Here is a 23,089-nt window from a genome sequence, read left to right as displayed (position 1 = left end):
AGGGGGGGGTCATCCATTTTTTCATTTACTGGTACTTGCTGTAGCCTGTCTATGGCCGCTTCATTTATGATGGAAGGTGTATTGAGAACCTTTTCGAAGTGCTCGGCCCAGCGTTTTAGGATTTCTTTCTTATCTGTCAATAGGATTGTCCCATCAGCATTTGTGGGTCCATAGATTTCGTTTGTGGCATGGAAGAAGTTCTTCATGTCGTGCTTGTCAGCAAATTCCTGTATTGTTTCCACTTTCTTGCTTAGCCAGGTATCTTGCATTTGGCGTAACTGTTTTTGCACATTTTTTCGGATGTTAGTGAATGCATCTTTAGTGGACTGGGAGTTTGGGTTGTTCAGATAAAATTTATGGAGCTTGTGCTTTTCATCTAATAGTTTTCTGATCTTAGTACTGTTTTCATCAAACCAGTCCTGATGCTTTCTCTCCATAGGACGAGTATGCTTAATGCTGGGCTATGGATAGCTTCTTTGGAGCATTCCCAGCTTTTATCTACATTTGATTCAGTTAGAAGGGTGGACTTGAGGCAGTTCTCTATTGCATCTGCAAGCGACTTTTCAGTTTTGTCATCTGCTAGTCTGGTCGTGTTTAGCCTTTTTAGGGGTTTAGATTTTTGCGTACGTCTCTTTGGTTGGATACGAATGTTTAGTTTTGTGATGATGAGGAGGTGGTCTGTTCCACATTCTGCACCACAGCAAGATTTGGTGACACAATTGTCCTGACGGTCAGATTGTCTGGTGACAGCATTGACCTATCTCAAATTTTCCTAAGACTCCTTTCCAGGTGTGATGGTCAGAGCCGACTCTTGTGTTGAAGTCACCGAGAATGAGTAGCTTTTCTGTTTTTGGAATATCAAGTATGGTGGAGTAGAACTTTGTTATGACATCATCTGGGTTGGTCATGGTGGGTGCGTAAAAGCTAACAATGGAAATGTGTTTCTTTCCGTTTTGTAAAGGCAGCTTTAGGGTTATGAGCCTGTCACTAATTCCTTTGGGTGGCCCGACTAGTTTAGATACTATTGAGGTTTTTATTGCAAAGCCGACTCCAGTTTCATGTCGTATTTCAGTACTTCTACCGCTTCTGAAGAAAGTATATCCAGATCCTCTTTTGCAGAGTTCACCTTCATCTGCAAGCCGAGTCTCGCTTAGTGCTGCTATGTCTATGTTGTATCTGTGGAGCTCCCTGGCTACTAGTGCAGTTCGTCTTTGTGGTCTATCAGATGTGTCGTTGTCAAGTAGTGTGCGCACATTCCATGCGCCTATGGTAAGAGGAACTATCCTCGTCTTTTTCTTTGAAATTCGACCGCTTAAGTAGGTTTCCTGCCAACTGCGGTAGGCTGGCTATGGTAGTTTAGAGCAGGCAATTTTTGGGGCACCTTTTCTAGCCCTGTCCTCATGCTATGGAGGTGAGCACTTCCAAATAGGGCTGCTCAGCCACTCAGGGGGCTGCTGGACTCCACTGCTGCTCTGTGTCAGTGGTGAACGACAATATGGACTGAGCCGCCTGTGTGCAGGTTTGCAGCTACGGCTTTCAGTGTGCCCACACCTACCGCTTCACTGCTTGCCTGTCTCCACAGGACTTTGGTTTGGTTGTGTTTTTTTTTGGGGGGGGGTGGCATGACAAGTGACTTGCGCTGGAATTTGGATTAAAGTGAGGAGGATTCGCGCAACACGTTGACCTCAATCTCTCGCCCTAAAGCCCATCCTTTTCCGGAAGCAAGATTTAGTTAAGACGTCCGGGGGCAACTTTGGGTGCAGTGGATGACCAGAGACTTTCTGTGTGTCTTGTCCTGCTCTTGAGTGCTCCACAGTACTGTGCTGGTATTTGCCTTTCTGTCCGATTAGTCTTGTTTTGTGACGTTAAGCACAGGCCGACTTTACATGCCTGGTTTGACAGAACCTCAGTGTACTGAGTGCCATGGACACGTCAGATACCCTCTACCTGGTTTAGCCGGCCAGTCAAAGCCGTTTCCGGGGTTTGGCCGCTGCGCATGCTACAGCTTCTGGGAGCCTCAGGTGAGAGTTGGGTACCGAGTGGGGACCAAGAGTAAGCCAAGCCCACCCTCAAAAAGAGGGTACGACTGCCTATCCACTAGAGGTGCAATCCCCTCCTAAATACCCCATACCCCATATATATATATATATATAAGGCTTGTCTTCGAGTCCGAAGATTAGTGAGGAATACAGTATTTCCCGTAACTGCGCAGCCCCAGCTGTGACCTACATATTTTGCCAATCTAGGGCAAGCATAATCATTGTCCGCAGGTGGTCGATTTAGATTTTCTTTTCGCCGTCTGCGTTTGTCATCGGCAGCAGATTTTCGTTTGGTCTCAAATGTGTATCCCGCGGCCTTCGTGAGTGACCTCCAGCTGTCTCGTTCCGACGCCGCATGCAGCCAGGTGCTCTCTTCTATGTCAGCCAAGGAAAGTTGACGCCTAAGCTGGTTTTTGAAGCGTTTCCGTGGGGCGCCTCTGTTACGTCGACCACCTTTTAGCTCACCAAAAAAGACTGCATTTGGCATACGTTCGTCTCCCATACGGGATACGTGCCCTGCCTAGCGTAGCTGTCGGACCATAAGAAATCACTCCATACTGTCCATACCGGCGTTCGCAAGGACATTGCTGTTTGTAGTGCGGTCCTGCCACCGTATGTCCATGATGGAGCGCAAGCATCTTTGGTGAAAGCGCTCAAGAAGTCTTAGTTGTTTTTTATATAGTGTCCATGTCTCAGAGCCATATAGAAGGGTTGAGAGAACCACCGCCTGGTAGACATTGATTTTTGTAGGCAGGCGGAGCGATTAGTTCTACCATACTCTCGCCTGAAGGCGTCCAAAAGCGCCACTAGCGACAACTACACGAAAAATGCAAAGAGCAGAACCTAAGCCTGTACGCTGCCTTTGTGGACCTCACCAAGGCTTTCGACACGGTCAGTCGCGATGGTTTGTGGAGGATTTTGGCTAGGCTTGGATGCCCATTCTCAAATAGTTTTACGTGGGACAAAGAGGCCAGATCAGACACAATGGTGCCCTTTCTGATCACTTTCCAATAGAAAATGGCGTGAAGCAGGGCTGTGTACTTGCCCTTCTCTATTCGCTATCTTCTTTTGCGTAATGCTGGGTCCAATGAGGCAGCGATTGCACGAAGACATCTACATCCGGTTTCGTTCTGATGGCAATGTGTTCGATCTCCGGCGTCTACTATCCTATACAAGAACAAAGGAGATGGTCATAACGGAGCTTCTCTAAGCCGATAATTGCGCCCTGCTAGCTCACAATGAACATGATCTCCAGAACGCGGTAAATGAATTTTCTCACGCTGCCGCCTCTTTCGGTCTATCTATAAACCTCGGGAAAACAGAAGTCATGTTCCAGAAGTCACCCAATGAAACATAATCAGCCCCAAGGATCACAGTAAAAGGACAGTCCCTAAACGTAGTAGACCACTTCACATATCTAGGTAGTATAGTGTCAATTGAGCCTCATTTTCAAGAGAAGTTGATAATCGTCTGGCCAGGGCTAGTAGCGCATTTATATATATAGCCTAATGAGGATATGGGAAAACTGCGCACTATAAAAAGTAGTTCGTTTTTTTAAATTTACAATTGAAACGAAGTTCGTATCAAAATTCTTTTTAAAAACAACATTTCAATCAGTATTTCTTTCAATGAGCTAGTCAATAAATGGAAAATATATTTTATAATAATACATTGATACTTTTTTCATTGTGACCTTAGATGCAATTTTTTTGTACCAGTGCGCGAATCTATGAATGAAACAATATGTATGACTGAAAATGTCTGTGACCTTTTTAAAAGACATACCTTTCCTGAAGTTTTTCATTTAAAAGCGGTGTATTTTTTTTTTATCTGCTTGCATAGATAATTTTTAAAATTAGATGGTTCACTTTCGGAAAATAAAAAAGTAGCCGTTGCATCAGAATTTTCAATGATCTAAAATATCATGATGTCCGAATTTCCTTTTCTCTTCTAGTTTCTGAGATCTAAACGGGACGGACATACAGGCTACACAAAACTAATAGCGTTTTTTCCCCTTTCGGGGGCCGCTAAAAAACTGACTAGTTTTAGTGAAATCTTATTACTTAAATTTGGGTTCTATACATAGTGTTAAATTAATATAAATGAAAAATAAAACCTAAAAATTGTGTTATAATCATGGATATAATTTAGACTAAGTTCCCTTTCTTTTTCATTACACTCTTTAAAAAAATGCATAGTTAAAATTGGAAACAAAACATCTTCGAGGGCATGGGGATATGAAACGATACGAATATTAAAGGAAAAAATAAATGGTATCCGAAAATGGATTTAAACCAAAGATGGCTTTTGGTAGTGTTCAGCTCAGTATTAATTATATTTTTTTTTTCTAAAAAAAACGGATGACGGGGGCGGCATTTTTTAAATTTCGCACCCAAGCAGCCACAACCCTCGCGGCGGCCTTGCATAACAGCCTTCTGTATTCAAAGAGTCTTGTTCGTAATTTTACCAGTCCTTTGCCCAACAAACCCGAATAAGACGGCACAAAGAAAAGCTACTTAGTTCCGAATCATTCAGATTCTTCATAATCTTTTGATACCGATGTAAACACTGTTCTCTCTACTATCTCAGCGTCTTTCTGTCGTTGATCAATAGTGCGCTCTTACTCACCGCAAGCACTGGTGCAAGGCAGGGTTACACCACCACCCCCACCTTAGTCTTTTCGTTCCGAAAAAAAACATGTTCACAGTTGGTCAGTTGAGGCGGAGGTCGGTCGATGGGAGTCAAAGACGGCATGGAGCGTGTTTCCCACAAAGCCATCCACACTGCTTTCTGCAGGTTCCACTTTCTCTTACTCCAGTGGGCCAGTTTTCTCTCGATACGATATCGTTTCTCTCTTTCATGACGGTTGTTGCTTTCGCTAGCCATCCGACACATAAAGCGGCAGTGGCAGCTCTTGTTAATTTAGTTGATCCAAAAACGTCACTTCATCAGACCCTTTCTAAGGATGAATCGTGAAAGAGTTGTAGACCCACATGAAGCCACCCTGTTTAACAAATTGTAATCCTCAACAATGTCAGGAAGAATTCTCTGAGAGGCACTTTTACAACGTTCCTAGTGCAAATGGCTTGGCATCCAGTTCTGCTGGAATTGATTCGTATTCGCTCGTGTTACTCTCACCGGTGAGACCACATGTACAAAGGTCCACTGAGTCCAGATCCTGTTGCTGTGTTTCCTGACATTTGCATTCTCCCCGTGAAGTGCGCATGTACACTTCTTGTTAAACACCTAAATGCAGTAATATAAATTCTAGTTCCCCACGAAAGCACAGAGGTCTTTAAAGTCCAAAGTGAGAGGCTCGGACTCAGTTCCAAAGTTGCCTTGATCATTAGTCATGGGGCCAGCCGCAATGAAACGGCACCTTTGACATAGAGGTCACGTGCAGTGCCGTATTTAGAGTTGAAAAGGCCTTAAGATATTTGAGAAATGGGCCGTTTTGGGGCCCCTTATAAGTCCAGCTATTATATATAACTACTAAATATTTGTTGGGAGCCCTAATGTTGCATAGGGGTAAATCTGACCCTGGCGCAATGGTGGTTGCGCCAGCGGGTGTGAGCCCCTAAATGATCGTGGGCCCGGGTTCATTGAACCCCTTTGCACCATAGATGCTACGCAACTGGCCTTGGCTATGTTTTATCACGCTCACATCTGCAATATTCTAAGTTTCAATATAACTGCATGGTATGACAATCTGAGCATTAAAAATAAAAATAAACTCATAGCAGGTACAGCAAAAGCTCCAGTCGCATATCAGACTTCTCTTATTTCTTCTACTGTTTCTTTCTTTTCAAGTCTGTTATAATCGTTGAGGTCGTGGTAGCAATTGTAATCACATTTCTCGTCTTGAAAGTCATCATGGTGGAACTTATAATCATTGTCACAGACAGCGCTAATAATACTAACGCATTTTTTGTAACTATCAGTACAGCATCAGTCTTTATTTAATAACGGTTCATTGTTAAATAATGTTGAACTTCTCTCTCTCAAAGGGTTGAACTGGCTTTGCACGATATCCATCAGTTTTTCCATCGAATCATCAATTGAATCTTTCAAGGTTCTAATTTGTTTGCTTCGTTCTCAAAACAAGTTCTGCATGGTCCTACATCTGGATTTACTTCAAACAAGTAGGTCTCTGGATCTTCCCCTTCATCAACCAGGTCTTCCCAAAGACGTGCTCTCATTTTTTCTTTGGCCCAAACGATCTTGAGCTCTCTGGCTCGAAGCTCTTCCTTCAACTGTTTGTAGCTCAGCTCGTCTAGCTTCCTCAGCGTTGTCATTCTTTCATTTCGTTGAGGTGCCTACATCCCACTTCTGACACCATTTGTTGTAGATCTAAGGCAAACAATTTAACGAAGATCTAAGGTAAATAAATAGGTGTGTTTATTCACCGAGACAAACACATAACAGCCTTCTATATTCAAAGAGTCTTGTTCCTAATTCTACCAGTCTTTCCCCTGCAAACTTGAATACGGATCAACGACAGCACAAAGGGCGGCTTCTTACTTTCAAACAATTCCAAATCTTCCTAATCTCTTGATGCCGATGTGAACACCGTTCTGTATATCCCAGCGTCTTCCTGTCCTTGTTAAATAGTGTGCTCTTGCGCACAACAAGTACCGTTGCAAGGCAGGGTTACAACAATATTAATAGAATAAGTCAAAAGAGAGATTTCAAACAATCATTTTACAATTTTTTTTATAAAACAATATCCGGAACAACTTATATACATTTAATGAAATATAAAGTCATCATAGAGATTTCAAACAATCATTTAGCATTTACGCATTTTAAATCTTGAATAACTTTATAATGAATTTTTTATGAAATTTAAGCAAGAAAATTAAATGTCATATTTGTTAGAAGAACAATATCAAACATTCATTGGCGTTAATTAGCTTTTTATAAAAACATCCGGAACAACCTATTATTGATACTAAAATTTTTGCAATGAAAATAAAATGTGGAATCAGTTTTTCAATAACTTTTCATTCATGCTATTTATTTTAAAAATGCGGAGCAACTTTTTTTTATCATGAGTTTTTTTTTTTGTTTTTTTTTTTCAACGTTTAAGCAAGAACATTAAATGTGATATAAGTCAGAAGAGCTAACATTCGTTGGCATTAATTTGTTTTTTACAAAAACATCCGGAACAACCTATTATAGATACTTAAAACCAGTGCTTTTTTGTGACAGTACGCACCGGTACGGCGTACCGGCACCTTTTTCAATGCGGGGACATTTTTTTTTTTACTTATCTTATATTTTAACGTTTATTATTAATTTCTTAGTAGTTAAAAGTTATGCAATCCATCACTGAGTACCGGCACCTATTTTTTTTTACCAAAAAAGCACTGCTTAAGACTATTGCGTTGTTTTTTGGAAAGTTACATATAATTTACAATAGCTTTCTCTTTTTTTCCATCTAAACCTGCCGGACATTTAGAACGACAGACTGTCACAGTCTCGGTTGACATCGTCTGTTATATGTTCACCTCAGGTTAAGAGGGTGAAAAGACACGTGAAACTCCTAATATAGAAACAGGAAGTAAGAATGACTAAATTGAATCTTAGTCAGTAGTATCTTTTGGTCCGGTGCGGACAGTAGTAATTTAGAGAGTCGAGTAGTAACTTTTTATCTTTTGAGCAGTCGAAGCAGTGGTCACTTGAGACAGTACATATATTTCTAGTACAATGTAGTTGATTTTCTAAGAGTTGGATATGTATTATTGAAGTATTTGTTACCCGCTGTGATGCGGACGTTACTTGTAGTCTATTCTGGAGAATTTAACATGTTGAATATATTTCATACCGCTGTTATGCGGATGTGATTATGTTTCGTATTGGATTATGTCTGCTAAAGTCAATTTAAGTCAATCTGTACTATCTATGTTTGTCACGTGTCAAGTGTGACTCCAGGAGGCACGTACCCAGCATTCTAAGGCATTCGCGACACATTAATAGTAACCAGTCATATGTGTTAATACACATCAACAAACTTAACGTTTACATTCTTCAACATTTACACCATCTAACCTTTTACACAGATAAAACGAACAAAAGTAAGCGGCTTTTAACTTGAAGGGGGCACTAAAAAGAATCAAATCAAATCTAATTATTTAGAACTTTTTGAGAAGACCACAACGTGTTACTATAGCAGGGACAGTACGCTACAGCACGAGAGACGCTGCAGAAAAAAGTGGATTTTAACAAATGTGTGTTACATTTACATACAAAGTGATTTCTTAGCCTTTATAAACAAAAAAAATGTTTACTTTTTATTTTATTACCTAGTATACCAGAAATAACACAGTTTATTAATATTTATATTTGATGTGAGCATTTGTTTTTTACATTTTACAAATAAGTGTTACTTAAAATACAACAAAATTATCTTTCTTTGTTGACATGTAGTTGACATGTAGTTCCTTACATTTATGTGTAGTCTTAGAAGTGTGTATTTTTATGAAAAAAATCGCTTGCATAATTATCGTAATTTTATAAACAAAACGGTCTGCGTTTAGAAAAAGAAAGTAGCCGTTGCACCTAAACGTTGCAAGCCACAAAGCCAGGTGTAAAGCATTTATTTATCTTCTAATTTTTGGGGATCTGAGTGTAACAGACGGACATGTTACACAAAAGAGATAGCGGCTTTTCACCTTACGGGGCCCCCTAAAATGCTTCCAATTTTACTAAGATATACACATTTATTACCGAGAAAAGCACCAAGATCAATGTATTTTATGTAGATGGCATATGGCAGAACAAGACAAATCGATCCAACCCACACTGCCGTTACACACAGTCCAGCTGGTAATCGTGATTTGAAAGGATGGACTATTATACGATACCTGCAAAAAAGAAAAATATGAGAATTGATAACTGCGACAAAAATAAATAAAAACTAAGGCTAAAAATTAAACGGACAATTCATTTAAAAAAAAACTACCTTTCATATCAGATTTAAAAAATTTTAATGGTATCAGTTAAATTGAAACTAATGTTGGTCAATATTAGATAGATAGTTTATGTTTTTCAGAGTAGGTCCTAATGGGTCTGCTATTTGGTAAACAAAGCATGTGAATAGTCGGGTTTCGACATTTTCAGCTCGAATATCAAAAGCTAAGAACTTTAAACTATCAATAACCACAATCCTATCTCCCTCCATACAAAATATAGATTTAAATAAAAATACTATAGAGCTTATCAAGAAGAAGAACCTTTAAATTACTGCTATATATCTCAATACTGCAAGGTGTAACTCCCCTTTTCTATATAAAATTAAATAACACTAATTGATTAACTAAATGGTTATTTTTTTATGATTCATATATTGTCTTCGACTAGGAATAACTGCAAAATTTCGGTGACCGGTTATTTCATCCCCGGTCACTTCATTTTTGATCACTTCAGTCCCGGTCATCTCATCCCCAGTCATTTAATCCCCATTTAAATATTTTTTCTTAGTCATTATGTATTTGTGCTAATTTCAAAGAATAATAAACGTTTATTTAGAATAGTTTTCAATACGTTTGACATGTTATGATAGTGTTTTCAGTGCTCCCCCTTCTCTCTTCATACTTGTTGAGAAATTATAAAGCAGAGTTTGTATTTAGTTATAATCTTTTTGATGAAGGGATCTATAGTCCAGAGCATATTGCATGATGTAATGATCAAAGGCCAAGGTATGGTGGCAGTAGTGGAAATCTTTTGAGAGATAAGAACGATTACAATATTTATGATCATGCCGTTGATAATTTATCTTCTGACTGCCATCTTTCACTGTATTTTATTTGTCAATCGCTCTTTCTTAAATATGTGCGCGTTAAATCTAATAAACGCTGACTTAACCTTCTTCTGGAACCAATTCATATCACTGATCACTTACTCTCTCCGTTGAAGTTCTAAATTGTGGCACTAAAGAACGTCCAAGAGAAAAAGATGTAACACTGGCAAAGAAATGACAAATTACAGCAATACGAATCAATGGATACGATCAAGAGCCTGTCTATCTTTTAGATTTTGATTAACACGCAAATAACAATTTTTACATTAGCTCTATGTCTGTCATGGGCGTAGCCTGGATTTTTTTCGGGGGGGGGCTTTTTAATATATATATATATACATGTGTGTGACTGTGTTTTGTGTGTCCATAATTATTCTTTATTAATCTTTATTCTGACCTTCAATTCTATCTGAATACGTTTATTGTACCTTAGAATATGTTATTTCTGGATTAAGTGGGAAAATGTAAGCACCCCGTCCTTGACAGCAAGGGACTGGGGGAGCGCTGTGAGCTCCCCCAGCGACATTCGAGGCAGAGCCCAGCCACCAGGCATTATTTCGGTATTTAAAAGAAAAAAAAAGCATATATCTGAGGTCATTATCCTGTTGTCTCCACAAACATCTGTCACTGGCAATGTCTGAAGCCTCTTCCCACCTGGTGTCCACTGTTCTGAGGTACTTCGTGAAAGTGTTGCGCCATGTTATACTAGGATTTCCCTGTTTCCGCTTTCCTCGTAATGGCCTCCATGTCATTGCAACTCTTGGTATGCGTAATTCATTTTGACAGAGAACATGTCCCGCAAACCTCATGCGACGCTCTGTCACAACCTCACTAAGTAGTCGACTCTCAGTTCGGCATAGGATTTCCTTGATTGAGACCCGATGTCTATAACTGACTCCTGTGGTATGTCTCCAGTTTTTTTAAAGAAAAATAAACCACCTGGAGACCCAAAAAGTTATAGACCAATATCTCTAGCATCCAACATTGGCAAAATGGCAGAAAAAATTATCAATAACCGACTTTTATGGTGGCTAGAAAGTACTTGCTCACTCCACAATGCACAAGCTGGCTTCAGGAAAGCAAGTAGAATAGAAGACCACCTCTTGCGTTTTATCCAGGACACAGTAGAAGGGTTTCATGAAAACAAGCACACTACAGCAGTTTTTATAGATTTGCAACAAGCCTATGATAGAGTGTGGAGAAAATGTCTATTTTTGAAGATGAAAAAAATGGGCATCCATGGAAAAATGTTACAGCTGGATCAGGGCATTCTTAATAAACAGAACCGTCCAAACCCGATTCGAAGGTGCCATCTCTAATAAAAAAAAGTTAGGAAGAAGGACTACCACAAGGTTTAACCCTTAGCTGCACTCTCTTTCTAATTTTCATGAATGACCTCCCGGTCCTCATTTCTGTCAATAAGGCACTTTACGCAGACGACCTTTTAATTTGGACTACAGAGAAATATCCAGTGCTGACTAGATCTAAATTAAACAGAGCCCTTACAACTATCTGCACGTTTTCAAAATTTTGGAAAATGGAAATAAACTAAGAAAAGTCAGTTTATTCAATCTTTAGCCACAGCAACAAAATAGCAAAAAGAAACTACATCCTAAAAATAGACACAGCCAATAAATAAAGAAGAAAATCCAACATATCTTGGTGTAAAATTAGACCAAAGACTGTCTCTAAAACACTTTATGGCAGATTTAAAAGAAAAGGCATCACAAAGATTAAGCATTATAAAACACCTAGCAGGAACATCCTGGGGAGCTGAAAATAAAACCTTAAGACAGTTATACACTGGATACGTCAGATCTGTAATGGATAACTGTCTCTCCATACAAGTAGCTGCCAACAAAACCTATCAATCATCATTAGACACAATCCAAAACCAAGTCTTGCGTCTAATTAGTGGAGGTATGAGAACTATTCCCACAGCAGCCAGTGAAATAGACTCCAGTATTGAACCTCTTAAGTTAAGGCGCAACAGAGCAGCATTAGAAGCTATTGAGAGATACAGACGGTTGGAGAATGATCATCCTAATAAAATACTAACACAGAGAAACAGGAAAAACAACCAAAAAAAGCAAAGAACTCTAATTCAACTTACTGACGAACTAGCCCCTAAACATCATCTACCCAATAACAGAGAAAAAATTACCAGATTTTCAAACATAATGCCCGGACTAAACTACAGACAACCAACCATTAAAACACATTTACTAAATAACACCTTAACAAAAGAATCAAATCCACTGGAGCTCAAAGTAGGCACGCTTGAAACAATTGAAAGCTATCCAAAAACAGCTATCCATATATATATATACCGACGGATCGGCTTTCAAAGCCACCATCAATGCTAGTCTTGGTGCCTTCCTGGTCTTCCCTAAAAATAAACACTTTGAAATAAGTGCACCGTGTGGCGATTACTGCTCAAACTTTCAAGCCGAAATTGAGGCAATTACCATAGCACCACAGAGAGTGGAAAACAAATAATATGAAGGAGTGCAACCACCATCAGATATTGTTATCTTTACAGACTCCCAATCTACTCTGCAAGCACTTAACAGCAGCACCTCAAACAGCCAAGAGAGTTGACAACACTAATTGTGATAATCCACCAGATGATATCAAAATTAAATATCAATATCACACTACAGTGGATTCCTGGACACATTGCCATCATGGACAATGAAAAGGCAGATAAGCTATTAAAGGCAGGTTCATCTATGGAACAACCAGACAGACCTGTAAACTACCTCACCCTAAGGTCAATGTTGGTCAACAATCACAAAGAGGAGTGGATCAACCAATGGGCATCAGGAAACACAGGCAGAGCCATGTACAAAGAAATGACTACACCTAACAAACTGGACAGTATTAACTTCCTCCCCCGCAAAGAACAATCTACAATTTTCCAACTAAGAACAGGCTACATTGTTGTTTTTTTTAAATCGGAAGGATGAATGAAAACGGAAAGCGACTATTTGAATTCTGCACATACCATAATCTCTCCATTACCATAACATACTTCAGGACAAAGCCACAGGACTGTGTCTGATGGAGGCATCCTAGGTTTGGGTACTGCACCAGCTGGATATCATACTGATACGGAAAAGGGACATCGGAAACATACCGCTGACGCGTAGGTACCAAAGCGCGGATTGTGATGCTCATCAAATTTTAGTCCTGCCGGACAAGACTGCTGCCATCTAAGATTTACACATCACAGGGAAAAAAAACGCGCCTGAATACAAATAACACAAAAAATCCTTATCTTCGCACCGAATTGGAGAACAAATTAGATGAAGCTTTTTAAAAATTCTCAGGGACTGAGGTAGAAAAAGCTGGACGTTTATGCGTGATGCAATGTACCAAACATCATCATTGGACTAAGGGAACAAAATAAAGAAAAACGAGGACAGGTTCGAAGCAAGTCTGCCATAAATGGAAACTGCCACTAGGAACAAGAAGAGGAACAAGAAGAGTAGCAATGCTAAATTACAAGAGGATTTCCACCGCAAGCAACTTACAAGTGCCTCGAGCTACATGGAACAATGTCCAAAGTATAGCGAGACAGTGCGCTAAGAATAATAAAAGACACCTGGAGAGGGGATTAAACCCAAAACCCCATTGGCTGCTCTGGGGCAAATGATGGTTTAACATTAAAATCTCACCTAAAATAAACAAAGTCAAAGCAAAAATCAAAACAAGTCAAAACAAACAAGCCATTTACTCTGATCTGGCCTTTTTGTCCCACATGAAACTGCTTGAGAATGGATATGAATGTAGGTGGGCATCCAAGCCTAGCCAAAATCCTCCACAAACCATCGTGATTGACCGTTTCGAAAGCCTTGGTGAGGTCCACAAAGGCAGCGTATAGGTTTAGGTTCTGCTCTTTGCATTTTTCTTGTAATTGTCGCAGAACTAATATCATGTCAGATGTACCTCTACCGGTTGTGAAACCACATTGGCTTTCAGATAAGACCTCGTCCACTAAAGGCGGTCGAGCAACACTCTAGAAAAGATCTTTCCTGCTACTGACAGAAGTGTAATGCCTCGATAGTTGGAGCAGTTAGACTTATCACCCTTTTTGTATAGGGATACGATAACGGAATCTCAAAGTTCAGGTGGGACCACGCATTTCTCCCAGCATAGATCGAACAAGTCTGTTAGTCTCTCGGTCAAAGCGACCTCCCCCATTTTAAATATTTCAACGGGAAGTCCATCAGAGCCAGGTGCCTTGTGTTTTTGAGTTTAGATATTGCTGTCTTAATTTCCTCAAATGTGGGTCGTCGAGATCCTCTCTCATAGTTTTTTTATTGAAATTGGCCAGCGAGTCCTCCGATACGTGCCTTTTATCACCAAACAGCATACTGTAGTGTTCTGTCCAGCGATTTAATATGTCCGCCTTGCTAGCTAATAGGTTAGAACCATCGGATGATCTTATCGGTGCTGTAAGTTGGGCCTTAGGCACATCGAAGCGACTCATAGAAAGAGCGTGTATCACCAGTGTCAGGATGTCTCTGCATGTTTACGGACAGCTCAAGCCACAAATTATTTTTTAGTTCCCTGACCTTTGACTGCAGAGTGTGACAAGAAGCTTTATAGATAGTTCTGGCTGCGTTGTCATTAGGGTTCGCAAGAACAGATAGATAGTATTTGTGCTTATTCTTTAACAGTTCTTGAATTGCGGTATTGTTCTCATCAAACTAGTCTCTGTTGGGTTTACTGCAGTATCCCACGACTATGGCCGTCACGTCCCGAAGTATCGTATTTAGCTGGCTCACTGGGTCATCGTCCTGGGGCTTTCGAAGATCAGCCTCGCGTAGTACACTGAAGCGCTCTCGTGCGTCAGCCAACCTTTTAACATTTAGCTTCTTTGCCTTAGACAGTCTTTCTTCTTTTTTTACGCTCCCACGTTGCAGGCAGAGCCTGAAACCAAGGAAAGATTCTACGATGACCTGAGGAGAGTCCTGTGCATGGTGGACACTACTGACAAACTTATTATCATGGGTGACTTCAACGCTCGAGTGAGGAACCACTACAGCGGTTGGCCAGGTGTTCTAGGTAGGCATGGCATTGGCAACTGCAACGATAACGGCAGGCTCCTGTTGGAACAAGGCTTGCGATAACCAACACATTGTTTCAACAAAAAAGGGGTTTCAAGACCACATGGATGCATCCACGCCTAAGGTGCTGGGATTACTTAATAGTGAGGCATTGTGATGTTAGGGATGTGGTGCACACTAGAGTAATGCCCTTTTGTCAGTCTGTCTGTCCGTCATGTTTATATCGAAAAAAAAAAGACTAAAAGCTATTGAAACAAGATTACAAAGAGAGTTTGTGTTACACAAACTCAGAGGCGGCCCCCGTCGAAGTCGGATCCCTGTCGGATCTGCATATTCGCAAATAATATTCAAGAGGTGATTTAATTTTGATGTAAAATGTTTTACACGTTTCGGATGTTCCTTCTGAGTTGAAGATAATTACTTCCTAGTCCAAACCTCCCGCAGGACGACGGGGGATGGGAGCGGGCAGGGTTTGAACCCTGGGCCATCCATAAATCTGAACGACAGTCCAGCGCGCAAACCGCACGACCAGGCAGCCATCCGATGGTCAAAAGTAATAATGTTTCAAAGATTCATTTGCCGTAAATTTAAATTTAAATTTAATAAAAAAATAGTAGATTAGTTTTAGTATATTAAAACATTACAATATTGATCAAAACGTTTGGAAATGAAAATCTACACTTTTTTTTTACACTTTAAGTTTAGAAACTGAAATTCTACATCTTAATCTAGTCTATTTTAGTCTAAACTAGATCTACAAATTCTAGATCTAGACTCTAAAATAATTTTAATTAGAATATAAATCCAGATCTAGATATACTGTAATAAAAATCTAGATCTAGTTTAAAAAATCTAGATTAGATCTAAATCAAGATATCATTCCTTTTTTAAACGCGAGTCACATAACGAGGCTTAATAAACATTACTATACCGAGTTCTTTTTTCATTTCATTTGAAGAATTAATTCCATATAACGTCAGAGGGAAAAAAAAACACTACGTCACACGGCCTAGCTAGACTAAAAATCGCCTTCATCTATAAGAGCCTTTTATCGAGTGTTCATAGACATTGGTGCACCGAGTGCGTTCTTTTAGCATTTCATTTAAAGAATTCATTCCATATGACGTCAAAGGAAAAAAAAAACACTACGTCACAAGGCCTAGCTAGACTAAAAATTCACCTTTATCAACACGAGCCATTTATCGAGTGTTCATAGACATTGGTGCACCGAGTGCGTTCTTTTAGCATTTCATTTAAAGAATTCATTCCATGTGACGTCAAAGGAAAAAAAAAACACTACGTCACACGGCTTAGTTAGACTAAAATATGTTTTCATTAATACAAGCAATTTTTTCGAGGGTTAATAGACATTGGTGCACCGAGTGCGTTCTTTTAACATTACATTTAAAGAGTCCATTCATATGACGTCAAAGAAAAAAAATTCCATTACCTCACAATAGGCTAGTACCGGTACCATAAAAAAAAATGTCTTTATTTACACGAGATATTTAACGAGGGTTCATAGACATTGGTGCACTGAGTTCTAATAGATATTATTTAAAAAGGATCAAAGCCACATTGTTTTTGCGTTTTGTCTGTCAGTCGGTCTGTCCGTTATCTTGATATAAAAAAAAACAACTAAAAGTTATTAAAAATTGATTAACCTTTATTTTACGTTTCAAAACATCGCAATAATTTTTAGGTATGAACACAATTGAAAAGTTTATATAATAGATTGTTCCGGATGTTTGTATAAATAGTAAAAGAAAAAGAGAATTTCAGATAAATGTAATACCGTTAATTAAATTTTTTGGATGGTCTCGTATAAAAATTAGATGTACTACAGCCACGTGGAGAGATTTTCATACCTTACTTTGGTGTTTGGATTCTGTTTTCCTTAAAAATCGGAACATAATATTAACGATAATTAGATTTTTTAATGTTTTAGGTAGAAAGTTAAATGTACTGTAAGAGAGTAGTGAGTTAAAATATTTTTCATAAAAATCCGTAAAAACATTATTTCGTAAATGAGAAGATTATTTGTTTATTAATTAGAAGAGGGAGTTCAAACAATTATTTGGCGTTAGTAGATTTTTAAATAAATTCGGAAATTTCTGGCGACGATTTGTAAGAAACAAAATCCGGAACTTTCTTTATCGATTACAAAACTTCTATGTTATGTTTTACAAGAAAATTAAATGTCTAAAAAGTAATTTTCAGTAATCAATTCTAGTAAATTACTTTTTTTAAAAGCCTTATGCGATTTCAAACAATCATTAGGCATAATTCATGTTTTATAAAACAATATCCGGAACATTTTTACACTTAATGAAATATAAGTCAGTATAGAGATTATGATTTAGCATTAATATGCTATTTACATAAAAAACGGAACAACATATTATTGATAATGTGTTTTTGCAACGTTTAAGCATGGAAATTGAATGTAATATAAGTTAGAAGAGCAAACAAACATTTGTTGGCGTTGATTAGTTTTGCACAAAAAAATCCGGAACAATCAATTTTAGATACTTAAAACTATTGAGATGTTATGGGAGGAACATTAAAGGGTAAATCAGATTTTCAATAGCTTTTAGAGTTCTAGTTTTTTAAATATAATCGTGACGGACAGACCGACCAACAGACAAAACGCACAAAAATAAGCTTCTTTTATTCGGATGGCGGCACTAAACAAAAAATAAATAAAATCTGATTTTTAAAAAAAAGTTTAAGGAATTGGTTTAGCACCTGGTCATGTTGCGACGTTACGCTACTGCACGAAAATCGCTGCATAAAAAGTCCATTTAAAAAAATGTGCGTGATATTTACATACAAAGTGCATTATTAGCCTTTATAAACAAACAGAAATGTTTTCTTTTAATTTTAGCAGCTAGTTGACCAGAAAAAACGTCTTTAACTATTATTTGTATTTGTTGTAAACATTTCCTGTACATTTTTAAAATATATTTGACTTAGTGATACTGAAAATACACAAAAATTGTCCATCTTTGTTAGCATATTGTAACATTGCCTCCCTTACATTTACGTAATTGTTTTAGAATTGGTGTATTTTTATGAAAAAATCGCTTGCATAATTAATTTTATAAATTAAACGGTTTGCTTTTAGAAAACCAAAAGTAGCCGTTGCACCTAAACTTTTCAAGCCGGATTTAATGATGAAATAATATTTTTCATATCTCTTCTAGTTTTCGAGATCTGAGTGTGACAGACGGACAGACGGACAGACGGACAGACGGACAGACGGACAGACGGACAGACGGACAGACGGACAGACGGACATTTTGCACAAACCTAATAGCGGCTTTTTCCCCTTACGGGGGCCGCTAAAAAATTGATTATCCTTTAATTTCCCTTCCAAAACATCGCACTAGTTTTAAGTATCTATAATAGATTGTTCCGGATGTTTGTATATGAAGTGAGAGAAAAAGAAAATTCCAGATAAATCTAATACCGTTAATTAAATTGTTGGGATGGACGAGTATGATGATTAGTTGTACCATAGCGTTCTGGAGAGATATTCATAAAATAATTTGGTGTTAGGAATTTGTTGTCCTTAAAAAAAATCGGAACATGATATTAACGATAATTAGATTTTGTAACGTTTTAGCTAGAAAATATTAAATGTAAAGTAAGACAGAAGTGCGATTTTACATAAATAGAGTTAGAATGTTTTCATTCCGGAACAACCAATTTTCGTAAATGAGAAGATTTTATTTATTAGAAGAAGGATTTCAAACAGTTATTGGCATTCGTAGATTTTTCATATAAAATTAGAAGATTTTTAAGAAAATCAAAGTAATGTAGATAGATTTCTATTTCAAGACAAAATCCGAAACATTTTAACCGATAACAAAAATTTTATGTTTCAGCAAGAAAAGTAAATAAAAATGTCTAAAAAGTGATTTTTAATAATCATTTCTAGTAAATTACTTTTTTATTTAAAAATCCTGAACAACCTTTTATCGATATTTTTGAAAAAAAAAGTCTTTTGACATAAATTTGTATTACGATGAAAATACGGAACAATTTGAAATCGATAATTAAACTATAGCGGCGTATTTTCCAAGAATTGAAGTGTAATATATATAAGACAATTATGCGATTTCAAACAATCGTTTGACGTAATTTACTTTTTTAAAAACACTATCCAGAACAACTTACTAGTTCACGTTTAAGCATGGAATTTAAATGTAAAATAAGTTAGAAGAGCAAACAAACATTCGTGGGCATTGATTTGTTTTTCACAAAAACATCCGGAACAATCTACAATAGATACTTAAAGCTATTGCGATGTTTTGGAAGGAATATTCAATGTTAAATAAGATTTTCAATAGCTTTCATTTAGTGTTTTTTTTATATAAACGTTACGGACAGACCAATGAACAGACAAAACGCACAAAGTTAAACGGCTTTTATCCTGATGTGGGCACTAAACTTTCAAAATAAATAAATATGATTATATAAAAATTTTGAGGGAACTAGTTTAATATCAGGCTTTGCCTTGGGCGTGATGCTACTGCACGAAATTCGCTGCATAAAAAAGTCCTTTTTAGCGGCCCCCGTAAGGGGAAAAAGCCGCTATTAGGTTTGTGCAAAATGTCCGTCTGTCCGTCTGTCACACTCAGATCTCGAAAACTATAATAGATATGAAAAATATTATTTCATCATTAAATGCAGCTTCAAAAGTTTAGGTGCAACGGCTACTTTTGGTTTTCTAAAAGCAAGCCGTTTAATTTATAAAATTAATTATGCAAGCGATTTTTTCATAAAAATACACCAATTCTAAAACAATTACGTAAATGTAAGGGAGGTAATGTTACAATATGCTAACAAAGATGGACAATTTTTGTGTATTTTCAGTGTCACTAAGTAGAATATATTTTAAAAATGTACAGGAAATGTTTACAACAAATATAAATAATAGTTAAAGATGTTTTTTTTCTGGTCAACTAGCTGCTAAAATTAAAAGAAAACATTTCTGTTTGTTTATAAAGGCTAATAATGCATTTTGTATGTAAATATCACACACATTTTTTTAATGGACTTTTTATGCAGCGATTTTCGTGCAGTAGCGTAACGTCGCTACATGATCAGGTACTAAACCAATTCCTTAAACTTTAAAAAAAAATCAGATTTTATTTATTTTTTGTTTAGTGCCCCCATCCGAATAAAAGAAGATTTTTTTTTGTGCGTTTTGTCTGTTGGTCGGTCTATCCGTCACGATTAGATTAAAAAAACTAGAACTCTAAAAGCTATTGAAAATCTGATTTACACTTTAATGTTCCTCCCGTAACATCTCAATAGTTTTAAGTATCTAAAAATTGATTGTTCCGGATTTTTTTGTGCAAAACTAATCAACCCCAACAAATGTTTTTTTGCTCTTCTAATTTATATTACATTCAATTTCCATGCTTAAACGTTGCAAAAACACATTATCAATAATATGTTGTTCCGTTTTTTATGTAAATAGCATATTAATGCTAAATCAAAATCTCTACACTGACTTATATTTCATTAAGTGTAAAAATGTTCCGGATATTGTTTTATAAAACATGAATTATGCCTAATGATTGTTTGAAATCGCATAATTTACTAATATTACACTTATATTATTTAACAATGCGTCACTATAATTTGGTTATCAATATCAAATTGTTCCGTATTTTCATCTTTAAACAAATTTTAAAAATATCGACAATAGGTTGTTCGGGGCTTTTACAAAAAGTGATTTACTAGAATTTATTACTGAAAATTACTTTATAGACATTTAATTTTCTTGCTAAAACATAACATAGAAGTTTTGTAATCGATGAAGAAAGTTCCGGATTTTGTTTCTTACAAATCGTCGTAAGAAATTTCCGAATTTATTTAAAAATGTACTAACGCCAAATAATTGTTTGAACTCCCTCTTCTAATTAATAAACAAATAATCTTCTCATTTACGAAATAATGTTTTTACGGATTTTTATGAAAAATATTTTAACTCACTACTCTCTTACAGTACATTTAACTTTCTACCTAAAACATTAAAAAATCTAATTATCGTTAATATTATGTTCCGATTTTTAAGGAAAACAGAATCCAAACTCCAAAGTAAGGTATGAAAATCTCTCCACATGGCTGTAGTACATCTAATTTTTATACGAGACCATCCAAAAAATGTAATTAACGGTATTACATTTATTTGAAATTCTCTCTTTCTTTTACTATTTATACAAACATCCGGAACAATCTATTATATAAACTTTTCAATTGTGTTCATACCTAAAAATTATTGCGATGTTTTGAAACGTAAAATAAAGGTTAATCAATTTTTAATAACTTTTAGTGGTTCTTTTTTTATATCAAGATGACGGACAGACCGACTGACAGACAAAACGCAAAAACAATGCGGCTTTGATCCTTTTTAAATAAATTCTATAAGAACTCAGTGCACCAATGTCTATGAACCCTTGTTAAATATCTCGTGTAAATAAAAACATTTTTTTCATGGTACCGGTAGTAGCCTATTGTGAGGTAATGGAATTTTTTTTCTTTGACGTCATATGAATGGACTCTTTAAATGTAATGATAAAAGAACGCACTCGGTGCACCAATGTCTATGAACACTCGAAAAAGTGCTCGTATTAATGAAAATATATTTTAGTCTAACTAAGCCGTGTGACGTAGTGTTTTTTTTTCCTTTGACGTCATATGGAATGAATTCTTTAAATAAAATGCTTAAAGAACGCACTCGGTGCACCAATGTCTATGAACACTCGATAAATGGCTCTTATTGATGAAGGCGATTTTTAGTCTAGCTAGGCTGTGTGACGTAGTGTTTTTTTTTTCCCTCTGACGTTATATGGAATGAATTCTTTAAATGAAATGCTTAAAGAACGCACTCGGTGCACCAAAGTCTATGAACACTCGATAAATGGCTCGTAATGATGAAGGCGATTTTTAGTCTAGCTAGGCCGTGTGACGTAGTGTTTTTTTTCCCTCTGACGTTATATGGAATTAATTCTTCAAATGAAATGAAAAAAGAACTCGGTATAGTAATGTTTATTAAGCCTCGTTATGTGACTCGCGTTTAAAAAAGGAATGATATCTTGATTTAGATCTAATCTAGATTTTTTAAAACTAGATCTAGATTTTTATTACAGTATATCTAGATCTGGATTTATATTCTAATTAATTTCTAGATCTAGTTTAGACTAAAATAGACTAGATTAAGATTTAGAATTTCAATTTCTAAACTTAAAGTGTAAAAAAAAAAAGCAAATGAATCTTTGAAACGTTATTACTTTTGACCATCAAAATTAAATCACCTCTTGAATATTATTTGCGAATATGCAGATCCGACAGGGATCCGACTTCGACGGGGGCCGCCTCTGAGTTTGTGTAACACAAACTCTCTTTGTAATCTTGTTTTTTTAATGTTCGTGATATTTACATAAAAAAGTGCATTCTTAGCCTTTCTAAACAAACATGTATCTTTTCTTTTAATTTTAGCAGCTAGTTGACCAGGAAAAAAACACCATTAACTAATATTTATATTTCTTGTGAAAATTAGTACATTTTATAAATATATTTGACTTAGTGATACTGAAAATACACAAGACAATTCTCTTTCTTTGTTAACATATTGTAACATTATCTCCTTTGCATTTATGTATTGTTTTAGAATTGGTGTATTTTTATGAAAAAATCACTTGCATAATTAATTTTATAAACTAAACGGTTTGCTTTTAGAAAACAAAAAGTAGTTGTTGCACCTAAACTTTGCAAGCCTTATCGAATAGTGAAAATTTTCATTTCTTTTCTAGTTTTTGAGATCTGAGTTTGACAGACGGACAGAGGGACAGACGGACATTTTGCACAAACCTAATAGCGGCTTTTCCCCTTACGGAGGCCGCTAAAAATCAGTCACATAATTCTATCTACTACCTCTGCGTGTGGGGGGGTGGATTTCATTTCGCGGGGGGGGGGGGTGAATCCGTGAGACCTATGTGAGACCCGCGATGGGCAAGACACGTCTGCAGAATGGAAGACCACCGCATCCCTAAACGACTCTTGTATGGCCAACTAAGCGAAGGAAAGCGCTCGCTTCAGGAAACCATCAAAGCTTCTCTAAAGGCGTTCAGACAGAGACACATGACAGAGCATCATGG

The 23,089-nt window shown here is 37.0% G+C and overlaps 1 protein-coding gene across 2 annotated transcripts in view; it reads right to left on the bottom strand.

Annotated features, from left to right (window-relative positions):
* The window catches only part of LOC106077929 (QRFP-like peptide receptor), a 110,167-nt gene that overhangs the window by 71,947 nt on the left and 15,131 nt on the right, over positions 1-23,089 (bottom strand). For both annotated transcript variants that reach the window (XM_056040795.1, XM_056040791.1), the window contains exon 4: positions 8,769-8,905. In XM_056040795.1, the coding sequence (XP_055896770.1) occupies positions 8,769-8,905 (137 nt within the window). The remainder of the gene's footprint in view (positions 1-8,768; positions 8,906-23,089) is intronic.

This window comes from Biomphalaria glabrata, chromosome 1 (assembly GCF_947242115.1).
Source record: "Biomphalaria glabrata chromosome 1, xgBioGlab47.1, whole genome shotgun sequence".
NCBI lineage: Eukaryota > Metazoa > Mollusca > Gastropoda > Planorbidae > Biomphalaria > Biomphalaria glabrata.
The sequence above is the reverse complement of the archived record's forward strand: the minus strand, read 5'-3'. Positions and strand labels throughout refer to the sequence as shown.